At 37.1% G+C, this 11,911-nt stretch overlaps 2 protein-coding genes across 4 annotated transcripts in view; both read right to left on the reverse strand.

Annotated features, from left to right (window-relative positions):
* Nucleotides 1–973: 973 nt before the first annotated feature.
* Nucleotides 974–4,187, reverse strand: LOC108686922 (transmembrane channel-like protein 7). Its single transcript, XM_018192443.1, has 4 exons — nucleotides 3,850–4,187; nucleotides 3,346–3,735; nucleotides 2,952–3,193; nucleotides 974–2,839 (listed from the first exon to the last, which is right to left on the reverse strand). The coding sequence occupies exons 2-4, from the start codon at nucleotides 3,521–3,523 to the stop codon at nucleotides 974–976; spliced, it is 2,286 nt and encodes a 761-aa protein (XP_018047932.1). The 5' UTR covers nucleotides 3,524–3,735; nucleotides 3,850–4,187.
* A 1,058-nt stretch (nucleotides 4,188–5,245) lies between these two features.
* The window catches only part of LOC108687031, a 10,373-nt gene continuing 3,707 nt past the window's right edge, over nucleotides 5,246–11,911 (reverse strand). Inside the window, exons 2-8 of one of the 3 annotated variants that reach the window (XM_018192617.1) lie at nucleotides 9,244–9,380; nucleotides 8,904–9,028; nucleotides 8,583–8,722; nucleotides 7,382–7,593; nucleotides 7,038–7,272; nucleotides 6,298–6,536; nucleotides 5,246–6,191 (exon numbers count right to left, since the gene is read on the reverse strand). In XM_018192617.1, coding sequence (XP_018048106.1) covers nucleotides 5,961–6,191; nucleotides 6,298–6,536; nucleotides 7,038–7,272; nucleotides 7,382–7,593; nucleotides 8,583–8,722; nucleotides 8,904–9,028; nucleotides 9,244–9,380 — 1,319 coding nt within the window. In that variant the 3' untranslated portion in view covers nucleotides 5,246–5,960. Of the gene's footprint in view, nucleotides 6,192–6,297; nucleotides 6,537–7,037; nucleotides 7,273–7,381; nucleotides 7,594–8,228; nucleotides 8,259–8,582; nucleotides 8,723–8,903; nucleotides 9,029–9,243; nucleotides 9,381–11,911 lie in introns of all 3 variants that reach the window. The other 2 variants (XM_018192618.1, XM_018192619.1) reach the window with 2 other exon arrangements.

The following is an 11,911-nucleotide window of genomic DNA, read 5'->3' on the forward strand; positions in this document are numbered from 1 at the left end:
GCAAACTAGAAAGGTTCTCGCCCAAATGGCAGATATAGGCAAATTCGATCTGCCCGTTTTTGTCTATTTCCAATGTAGATTAACTTTAATCTTGGTTCAACTTACTCTTTATCTTTTTCTAATTCTAAAAATTAGGAAAAGATGAAGAGGAAAAGTTGAACCAACATTAAAGTTAATCTATGTTAGTGAAAACGGATATTAATGTCTTTAAGCTAGACATATATATATATATATATATGATCACATTAGCTATAATATATTATATAGCTGCAATATATTATTTCCGAAGATTATGTTTTAAAGTAAATTTTCTTTAATATTACGCGTGTGAGGTTCTATACTTGTTTATGATTCATAGATATCGTGAAATTATACAGAATTAATAAATATTTAAATAATTCACGATTTTTCTTACTATTGCACAATACTTGTAGAATACCATTTTCTCTCTTTTTTTTTCTTTTGTACCCTGATTTCAGATGTGCATTTTTATAAATAATTTATACAAATAAAATTGAATTTCCTAAAATATGAGATATGTCCCGTTTGAAAGTTCTCGAAATTGATCTAAAGACTAACGGAAACTAACATTTGTGGCAGTGATTGCGACTGTAATACAAATCTTGAAAAACATCAGTTTATATAAAATGCAAGACACTGCAATAGACAGTATAATATAAGTAAATTACGTATTAATCTTTTTGGTATTGTCCGCGCTCATTGTTGTCTGTATACTTTTATCCCAATTCGGTAGAATATCAAAAAACTGTTATATAAGTGCCACTCGTGAATAATATAATGAAGACAAAGTCGACAGTCTTACGTTTCATAAGTAAAACCTATAAAAAGTAAAACGTATAAAAATCTCAAATAAAACAACGCATTCGAACTGATCGATCCGCGTGATTACACTAAAAATGTTTTCACTAAATTTGTACATTCATAAGAATAAAGAAATCAAATTCCGTACTATTTATACATGTTGAAACGTGCCTAACTCATTAACCTGCTCCTGATGAAATTTGTTCTGATCCTGTTGTTGCTTGATGAAAGCGCTGAGTCTGTTCAATAAGAATTGTTTATCATGACCTTCCAGTACTAATTGGTTTTTCAATACTGTCACCATATGCTTGTTTGCCAACCACATTACATAATAGTAATAAAGAAGCAAAGAGAGAATGACAAACGCCGGTATGCCGAAGGCAGCCGTACCTAAAAAGGATAAAGTTGATTGCAGCCAGTTAGGGAACTGTGAAAACGTCATACTCAAGAATAACCAGACGGTCTCTAATCCTCGGAACGGTCCGCACGATTTCGATGGCATGATCTTCGCGATGGAGTAGCCAACTGGTATCATCGCCAGGATAAAGGAGATCAACAAATTGAACATGAACAGGCAATTCGATCTACTGGCACGATAAATTTTATTCGACGGTGTACTGTTCACTAGACAAGTAAATTTCTTGATGTAAAACAACAAGAATGTTCCGATGACGGCGACCATGGGTAATAATGGAGCAAAGAAGCAGCCGAGCCAGCAGACCGTCTGTGAATAGAAGATATCCAGTACGTGTTTGGGTAAGTCAAATTCCTGCTCACCGACGAAGCGCAAAACCTTGTTCTCAGTATGACGTGCAATCAGCGACCGTGGAAAATTGATGAAGAACGTCATAAAAAATTGAATGAAAATGTCGGTGCTGTAAAGCTTGATGAATTGCTGTCCCACGAACGTTTCCCAGCATAGTGGCTGTTCGGTTTTTTTATTGGAGCATTCGTTGTTCGGAATTTTGTCCGCGACAAGCGCATGCAAAGACGTTAATAGAACTGCGAGGGAAGCGAATCTAAAGAACATGGTTCTATACAGCGTCACTTCAACGACGTACGATGGATTATAATGCTCCAGGGCGACCAAATAGCGAAAGAGAAAGGGCACCGCTACGTTAAGTATGACAATACATATATATGGAAGAAATTCGAAGAACAGATTCAATATTTCGTGATCTTTTGCCAAATGCGCCGACATCTGAGTGAACGAAAAGTCGATTATGTAATAAACGAACAAGCCGCAGCCGCCCAATACCATGAGAATTATTAGATTAACAAACAGACGCGTGAAGAACAGTTTCGTTTCCTCTTCCGGTGTGCGATTTCGTCGCTCCTCCTCCAGCCTTTCCGACTCCAGGAGCGCTTTCATCTCATTGTACAATGCCTTGTGCTTTATGGAAGCAGATCTTTCATTGTTAATACAGTAATCCCAGCCGCCGAATACCAAATTGCAGTACCGATAAAACTGGCCTTCACCTTCCACAATTCTCTCTCTGAAACTTTTGGCAGCCGATCGTACGATCGCTACCAGGCTAATAATGAAGACAGTAAGGATAGTGCAGATGTACGACAGTGGTGAGTTGTAATAGAAATTGGTATCTACACTCTCATAGATTTTATGCGTATATGAACCGTAGAATAGAAGAGAGAAGACCTTAGATACACTGTTATTTTCATCGGTCTTATTTCTATACAACTCAGAACAACAGGCTACGCTGGCGACGTTATTGGACGAGCACATTTCGTTCTCCGGTACCTCCAGCACTATCACTGGCAGCACTATCAGCAAGTATATAATGGCGAATAAAAGCAGATTCAGATACATGAGCCATTTGATAAATAAAAAATATGCTACTATGCCCATTCCGAAATTTCCACCTATCTTCTTGAGACTATCATTCCACAGCTCCATCTTCGAATAAGCTTCTTTCATTCTGATGCGGAATTGCTGCCAAGCTTTCCTGCGCTGCCATTTTAGTTGCTCGAAACCCTGAAGTCTTAACTTCGTAGCACTCTGAAATATATGAACAATTTAATTAATAATAACTAAAAATATGATAAAATATGAATAATTATTGCTATGAGTCACATTAATTTATCATTAAAATGTACATTTTTCAAAGTACCTGTAACTGGTTCTTCAATTGTATTTTCTGAGACATGCAAACAGGCATGGCCTTGATCTGCATAATCTCCTCCCAAGTGCGTTCCTCATTGGATAAGTTTTCTGATAAATCTGGGAGCATTGATACAGCCGCGTCATGTATATTGGTCGACATACGCCTTGAAGTCGTGGTACCACGAGATCTAGTGCTTGTACGCCTCCTCAACGTGGTCTTCGTGTCATTACGAATACGTTTTGCTGTGGCTGTATCAAATACAGGTATAAGAGAGGTATTTATTTGATTCTTATATTTTAGACAGTTTTAAGTATAGTCTTAAGATATCATCCAACCAATCATAGTCATATTGACATTTTAAGATACTACTTATGGAAATAAGAATGGACTATAAACCTACCAACGCGAGATTTCTTGCTAGGAAGTAAAGTTGCTATGTGCGAAGGATCTCTTTGCAGTGCCTGTTGCAGATCTGCCTCCATGGCTGCTGGATAACTCTCTTGATAGAATTCGGCACCAGCCTCCTCCCATCCATGCCCTCGATCACATCCTCTTTTTTTTCTCTCTCCACCCGACATTGTTAGGATATAATTTTTATCTAATCTTATTTCAAGAGGTCAGTCACGTGCAAAAATCACGATCCTAATCTAATTCATGCAAACAATTCGTATGGTTTGGCGCATAACTTTAATAATTAATTCATCAGCTCTTTGATCCAAAATCTCTCAAGCTATCATATAATGTTTGAAAACAGCATATTGTTCATCAGATAATAATTATAGCGCGATAACTGTGGAAAAAAAATTATTGATGGATGAATTGTTCCCCCAAAGATACCATAAGACAAATCATAAAATAATAGAGAACATATATCTATGTGTATATAATACGTATATATACATACATCATTCAAAATGATCAGATCAGACGAAATATTTCTTGCAATTGTGGATATGGAATTTTCGCCGATCGATACTGACTGATAGAAACCTAAATAACAATTTATCTCTGGTCGTGACCCAGCTGGTATCACACCGCGTCGTTTCTCGACGTCGTGAAATATATGTATGTATGCAAATGTCACAGGCCGTCGAGGTCTCGCGAAGCAGCTCCTGATCAACGTGGCCGACGGCACCGCGTCCGACGTTTCGGTTCTGTCAAAATCGCAACGGACGAGAATAGGTCGCGAGAGCTCATCAATGCGAGCCCGCACGTTGGCATCCTGCTGTTTGTCTCATACGTCAAACCACCAGCGAAGCAGATGGCTATAATTATGTAGTCGTCGCGAGCATAGAAAGATAGAAGTTACGAGAGTAGATATGCCCGCTGTTCGCTCTTTTAGGTGATCCTTGTCCATTAGCGCCTCTATACGCACAAAATATGAACGTGAAAGGATGTCAACTAGCCATATCCACGAATATTTTTATGTCCACGATGTTTTGGTTCTGTTCCATATTATGTTTAGAATTCTAGACCGGTATTCATAGTCAGATCTTATATTCAAGATCGTCCTAAGTACGGTCTTAAGAAGTCACGATCAATCAAAAGGCAAAATTAACGTCTTAAGACATTACTTAAGACGGTCTTGAAATAAGACTCGACTATGAATACCGATCTCAGAGTTGATATTATATGATGCCTGTATACACAAATTTTTTGGAGATAGAAATTACATTCTTTCATAAAGGAATTAAAAACGAATCAATTACAATAATTAGAGACTAATTAGATCTCTAAAAAAACCTTTTTAAAAAAGAAAAAAATATATGCTAAGTGCATAAAAAAGGTATCGAATATTACAAATTCCTTTTAATAGAGAACAAATAAATACAGCTAGCCAAGTATTTCAATGCAATTAAGACACATAAGATAGATTGAAAGTGACTAAAATAGTCAACTGATTTCTATATGCACGCTTTGTGCACACCAGTAAACAAGTTTTATTTAAAATACAAACAAGTCCACTCTCAGATAAAAAAAAGAGAGCGAAAATTTAAAAATATTTTGAAAATCTTTTCATAGACGGTTTTAAGTTTTTTTAAAAAAATTCTGAAAATTTTCTTTTATAATTAAGATCTTTTTGATGCATATTTTGTGACTAATATTTATTTCTTAAATAAAAAAACCTTAATTCATTATTAGAGATTATCAATTTTCAACACGCTTGATCTTTGCAATTGATGTCGAATTCTTACACTTCTTCTTTCTTGAACTTTAGAATAATTCTTAAAATTCTAAATAGTATCTTTTTTGCTTGTTCTTCTTATTTTGGGATTTTGCTGTACAAGAGTAATAAAAGATTTTTTTTACTTGGATGTATGTTTAATTTATTCATCATAACAATAATTCGAAAATATACTCATTGAGAAGCATATACGTATATTGTGCTAGAAAACGGTAGCTCTACCATGAATAAAAATATGTATCTGTAAACTGTCGTCCTGATAAGGCAACGACGAAACAATTATTTTCACCGGATGATAACCAGTGCTGATTTAAAAAATATATATTTATATATCTATATAGCGCATACATCACCATTTGATTAGCTTTCTCTTCCTATAGCATGACTGCAATTATATTCCGTGCAAAAAGCAGACACTTACGTAGACAATAGCGAACAGTACAATACATCTCCGGCTTATCGATCAGTTCTACAGTATCTTTCAGAGTTATCGACTTACTATGTAATTAGACTAGTTTGCACACTTGAGATTCCTTCTTCATAAATTTCGCAACATATTTCGCTCAGATAAGATGAACAAACAAAATGTTGATAAAAATCTGACAGACTAGAAACGAGATTTAGACAAATATTACTAAATTTATGACATTTAAAGATTTCGTCCAATTTTTTCCTTTTTTAATTCAACGAATTCCGTATAATACGATTATTATTGAAATTGTCATTTAAAGTTCTAAGCTTTGCTGTCCTCTTCGCAGAACCGCCAATAAGTCGGTGACGAATCTCATCGTGGATTTCTCTTTTCATAACCGCAGGATCTCTCGGGACGATTATTGTCCGACCATGACCTCATATTCAGAGGAGGCAATCTCGGAACCGGCGAAAGGTATGTAACACACGTTGTGCGATGGTTGCACCTTGCCGATGGTCACGGTACCCTCGTGGTGTACACGGCCGACGAATAGCGATTCGCCATCTTCGGTTTCGCCTCCCGGAATCGCATTCGGCGGGATGTTGCCACCACTTACCGGCACCCAAGTGGGTTTGCAGCCGCAAAGGACCTGCGGAAGTGCAATAGGAATGTTTTTTAAACTGGGAATAATCGCTCTTTGTCTATCCAATCTGTTCTTTTATACGTTTTCGAGACTATCTCTATCTGTTACTCACCTGGTAATCGCTTTTTCCATGTTCCGCACCGCCCCAGGCGACGTAGCAGACGGAATGACCGGGCTTCACCTTGCCGGGGATGAGAGCACCCTCGTGATGAGCCCTACCGACGAAAAGAGGCTCCTCGTCATGTCCACCCTCGACCGCGTCGGGTGGTACCATCCCTCCGGACGCATCACACCAGCACACGTTTCCCCCATGGTTTCCTTCCGTCGGTGCGGACGGCGTCGTGCTAGGATCTATAATTACGTCCTTATACTTAGTAACAGAAAAGATATGGAATTATAATTGCGTTGGCACAACGTAAAAAAAAGAAAAATATAAAAAAGTGATGTAATCAAAAAATAATAAAATTATTCCAGGTCCCATTCATCCTCATTCCAGTCAAGTCATATAAAATTTACTAATATGCGTGCAAAAGTGATATTTTATTTCATGCGGTTAATAGAGCGTGCGTTATCAGAAAATGCTTAAATAAAGTGACACCAGAGTTAACAAAAATAACGAAAAAAAATTGAGCGCTTCAAGCAATTTGATTCTGCAGGAAAAAATTTCTAAAAGCCAATTTTTAACATATATATGCGTGTACGTGAAGGTATAATACAGATTTAACATCGCAATCAAGCGTAATAGAACATATCGCTCGGTGGTCCCGAGATCGCGTCGACCCGAGTTTATTGATCGCGATCAGAGAGGACGCCGATCTCGGAACCACCGGAGACGTTCAGAGAGATCATTACATTTCTTTTGAGCAACTGCGGGATAATGTTCGAAACGGAGCTTCCAGTTTCCGGACGCGCCCCAACCGGTGCGCACCCCCACATAGCTCACACCAATGGGATTCGGGTCTCGCCATTCCATGAGGACGGCGCCGCTTGGACCGCCTGATCTGACCGTGATGAGGCCCTCGAGCCACGTGATCGAGAACCTCTTGTGCTCGCGATCGGTGAGAAGATTCGGCGTGTCCACGCGAACCTAACAGGCCGTAAAATTTCCCACGTGAAAGCATATCGTACGTTGAATACGCCGTTCCGTTTAACGCTTAAATTAATTTGACACGAATTAACGAATTATCGTTCCGAACCTTATCGGGCTGTTTGCGATCGTATCTAATAACCGACATCTTGTTTTCCCACCCGCCGAGCATGATCTCGTACATGGGACTCGACTCGCCCTTCCGGTCTGTCAGCGCGATGTGCCCATTGCTCATAGCTTTCACGTCGATCAGCACCGAGCCGCTTCGCACGGCATGAAACTTGTACTGTAGCTTGTTAGGGGTGTTCAAAGGTTTCCGACCTTATCGAACGTAAAAAAGATTAAAAAACAATTATCAATTTAAAACTCTGAAAATTATCTAGGCAAAAAAAATGCAAAGATAAATAATTTGTAATACAATTTATAATAAAGGAAAATAATATCTTATCGTATTTAATAAAATAATTATGTTCATAGACACCGAATTACTTTCGATGCACTGCTCTCTGAATCGAAGATATTTCCATTTCAAATTTAATTTTACGTCCTTTTTATTAAGTCAATGCAATTGACTTTTCAATGGCTAGAAAGTAATTAAATAAATAAATCTAAAGTGTCAATCGATGTGAACGTGTTGAAAGGAAATCAATCACTACCTACGATGCCCCTGATTTTTTTATAGCCGAACGTGCTGTGCATATCGACGCAATGAATTAATAAACATGCTGCGTTTTTTTCTTGGATCCACACAGGGACGAGTTTCCGCGAAAAAGAAACGTTCTTAATTCAGCGTCGATTACACGTGATGGGGACAGGTAACGTGCTAGGAAAGCATCAAACGTATACTCGGGCAGAACTAACGAGCAGAAAAGCAGAATCTACTGGGACGTCACGTGCGACTACGTCACGCTCTTGCAAGAATCTCGTGAATTTTCTTTGCTCAATACATTACGTACGCCCACCGTAACCGCCGCCGCAGCATATGGCTGTGCGAGTGCCGCGATGCCACAATCCGAAAGGATACCAAAAAGAGAATCATCAGAGAAAATCAGAAAATGATCAATCTTATCTACGGAAATATAGGCAATACAGACACTGATCAATTTATTATAGAGTCAGCCTAAATACGAGAGTCTCGTTCTCTTTATTATTTTTCTACCTGTTGTAACTACGGATGTTTACTGTTATAATCTGTAAAATATAAGATGGAGATTACGAGGGGAAAGCTACTGAAGATTACGAAAGGGAAATCTGGCAAGAAGAAGTGTATCGTTAGATCGCGGGTGCAGAAAAAAGTTCTGATTTCCTACCTTCGATGAGCCATTCACCGGTTGCACCCCAGCCGGTGCAAACGCCGAAATAACCTATTCCGAATGGTTCCGGATCGGCGTAGCTCAGGAAAGGATTTGACTCGCCTTCTTTGCCCACCGTAAGAACTCCGTTATCCCACCTGCGGATTTTGTAAAGCGAATTAAAGAATAAGTATATAAAATATCCCACTAATTATGTAGAATTTTCCTTTGGATTCGTACGATATAGACTTATAGCGAGTTAAAGCACAATAACAATGTACCACTAAGCTTAACGACTTTTTAATTACAATAATAAATCTGGCGACTCTAAGCGCCTACCTGATCCAGAAGCCGCGATATTCATCCGCGCTCAGAATGCCGGGCGTTTCCGTTTCCGCTACTTCCGGCTTAGCTCTATTCTTGCGCACGACGGATTTGCTGTTGTTCCAACCACCGATGAAGACCTGAAGAGGGAAACACAGTCTTCAAATTCAATGCTTCGTTGCATTATGGATTTAATTATTACGACGCGCGAATTATTATGGCGCTTTCGTGCGCCGTCATGGAGCCGAGGCTCATCGTATAAGCCAGATAGGATCTACGGCTCGAAAGGATATCCGCTGCTACTCAAGCATCCTAAGTAATAAAATGCGAGAATGTGTGTAAAATGAAATCTTACCTCATACATGGGATCTCCTTCCTGAGGTCCCGTGGTGAGGGCGACGTGAGCATCATTCGGCGCTTTTATCCGAAACTGAATTTGCCCGGCTGTCACGGGGTAGAAATGATACTCCAATTTGTCCTCGGTGTTAAGCGCTAGAAAAGAAAATCGCGTTAAGCTTCAAGAAGCTGCAGTATAAATCAGATCGAGTTGCTGCTCGTGACAAATCAGCCGGGATGACAGCCGGGGTGACTGGCGAGATCATTATTTAATATTATTACGAATGTTTTCCGCGTCGCGTCGATGCCAAACATCGAGACATCTCGACGCCAGACCGACCTGTAACAGTTCGGCAAGTGGTCAAGAAAGTAGGACAATGCAGGATTCGATCAATATCGCACTGGTGGTGATAATCATTGCACGTGGCTTATGTTACATCTTACAATTCGACAGGGTTGGGTAATAACTAGTTAAAACGTTAAAAGTTAAAAAAAAGTTAAAAAGTTAATAACTTTTAACTTAACTTAGTTACTTCTAAATGCATTAAATTTTAACTTAACTAAGTTACTTTTAAACGTTTTTTAACTTTTTTTTAAGTTAAAAAATTGTTTTATCTCTTTTAAATATCTTAGAAAAATAATAAGATGTAATAAGACTAAGAGCGTATATTCATAATCTGTTCATATTTTAAGACTATCTTAAGTCATTTCTTAATACAATCCTCTGATTGGTGGATGCGGTTATGCCTTATGCTATAAGCCTTAGTTTGGATTTACAATAGATTTTAAGCCTTAAGTTATAAGAAATTACTAATTACAGTCAAATAGTCTTCTCGCATTCGATTGTAATTGATCAATTTCTTATGGCTTGAGACTTATTAAAAAATAATCATTGATTTTGTTCTACGTGCTGGCTGTTTTTTAAAAATTATATAACTTCTATATCGTTATGTCGTTATGTGTTATATACTTATATTACATATGAATAAAAAAATTAAAAATTTAATTTACTTAATAATCTATATTGTAGTTATTTAATCTCATTTTAAGAAAAATTAGAACATTTTGATCTAAAAAATAATTTTTTTCAAAATTAATTTTTTTTTTAACTTAAGTTAATTCAATATTGACTTAACTTACGTTAAGTTAATTTTTTATTTCTTCAATTTTTAACTTAATTTATTAATTTTGTAAAGCCATTAACTTTATTCAGTTAAAAAAAACATTAATTTATCCAACCCTTTAATTCGATAAGTAATATAATAATAAATATAGGCTCCGGAAAGATCATTCAGCGCAATCGGGTCACATAACGCGAAAAATACGCTTTTAAGAGGCTCATAAAACATAAAAAAATGTTATAAATGTGTTAAAAACGAGCCACTGTCAAATGTGTAGATGCAGAAAAAATAAATACGTTTGCATAAAGCTAATCGGTCGTAAAAATAGACATACCGATAATTTCTATACTGCACGCAAGGTTTTAGAATCACCTTCCGCATTTCCAAGTCGAATTACGAGACATAAATACTCGTCCATGATGTGTTAAATAAGCGACGTAATTTTCTGCTGAAATCCATTCGCCATAAAACAACATCTATAAGAGATTTTAAGGCGTAAAATTTAAGTTTAAATTTAAACGGCGTAAGAATTTGATCAATCATAATCGATTATTCTCCTTATTCGATTATGATTGGTCAATTTCTTATGACGTGGGCTTAAACTTCAATTTTACATATTAAAATCTGATTGTAGACGCCAAGAACTGAACAAATCGCTATTCTTAGTCCAGTGACATCATTTTTTTTATAATTCTATACTAAAAATTCCGATAATGTTTTAGAAAGCAATCGATGTTACTAAAGTCCAATCGAAACTTTTATCGAAACGGAAAATGAACACTTATTATGTGTTGGTTTCCATACAGTTTTGAAACAATACAGCTTTTCTAAATATTAATTTTAATATGTGTAATTATTGTTTCAATAATTAAATTATGATGTTTATAAAGAAGAAGTACTTATATGCTTTGGTCAAAATTGACATACAACTGTTTCGGTTTTCGATTTCGATCGAAATTTAATTATTGTTTCAATAAATGATATTTATGATATTTATGAAGAAAAAGTATATGATATATATCGTCTATATATATGGCTTTTATAGGATTCCTATTTTTTAATTTTGATTTCGGTTTCGGTTGAAATTGACATGTAGCCGAGTGTTTCGGTTCAATTTCGGCAAAAGCTTCGGTCGAACTCTAGTGATTACCTACCGCTTCTGAATTCTTCGTTTCTCGATTTTGATCCGACGAGGAATCAGAAACAGTCTTTGAATGCATCGTTATAATTTTTTCGCAGTGTTGACACGCGAAAATTACGGTACGACTGCCCATTAATTCCGAGGTCATACAAAATACGAGATAATGCGTGGTTGAGCTTTTTTTTTTATATATTTATTCTCCCTATTTCGTTCGCTTTGAAAATCGAATAGTGCGCGAGCGACGCGACACCAACCACAACGTAACGATTATAAATAGTTAGGCGAGTATGTGTCGCGATTAGTTCACTGCTGACATCATACGCATCGTAAATGAGGAAGGGGATCGCACGAGGTGGCTTGGCATGGACCTCGCCATGAAAAATTCAGATCCCTCTTAAGGCACTCGTTGCAATGAATATATATAT

This window comes from Atta colombica, unplaced genomic scaffold (assembly GCF_001594045.1).
Source record: "Atta colombica isolate Treedump-2 unplaced genomic scaffold, Acol1.0 scaffold198, whole genome shotgun sequence".
NCBI lineage: Eukaryota > Metazoa > Arthropoda > Insecta > Hymenoptera > Formicidae > Atta > Atta colombica.

What these genes read in the sequence shown, in the direction of transcription:
- LOC108686922 (XM_018192443.1), bottom strand. Translation starts at nt 3,523, where the DNA reads ATGTCGGGTGGAGAGAGAAAAAAAAGAGGATGTGATCGAGGGCATGGA. An exon ending in TAGCAAGAAATCTCGCGTTG is followed by an intron (nt 3,194 to 3,345) that starts GTAGGTTTATAG and finishes TATTTGATACAG; the next exon opens with CCACAGCAAAACGTATTCGT. An exon ending in AATTGAAGAACCAGTTACAG is followed by an intron (nt 2,840 to 2,951) that starts GTACTTTGAAAA and finishes CATATATTTCAG; the next exon opens with AGTGCTACGAAGTTAAGACT.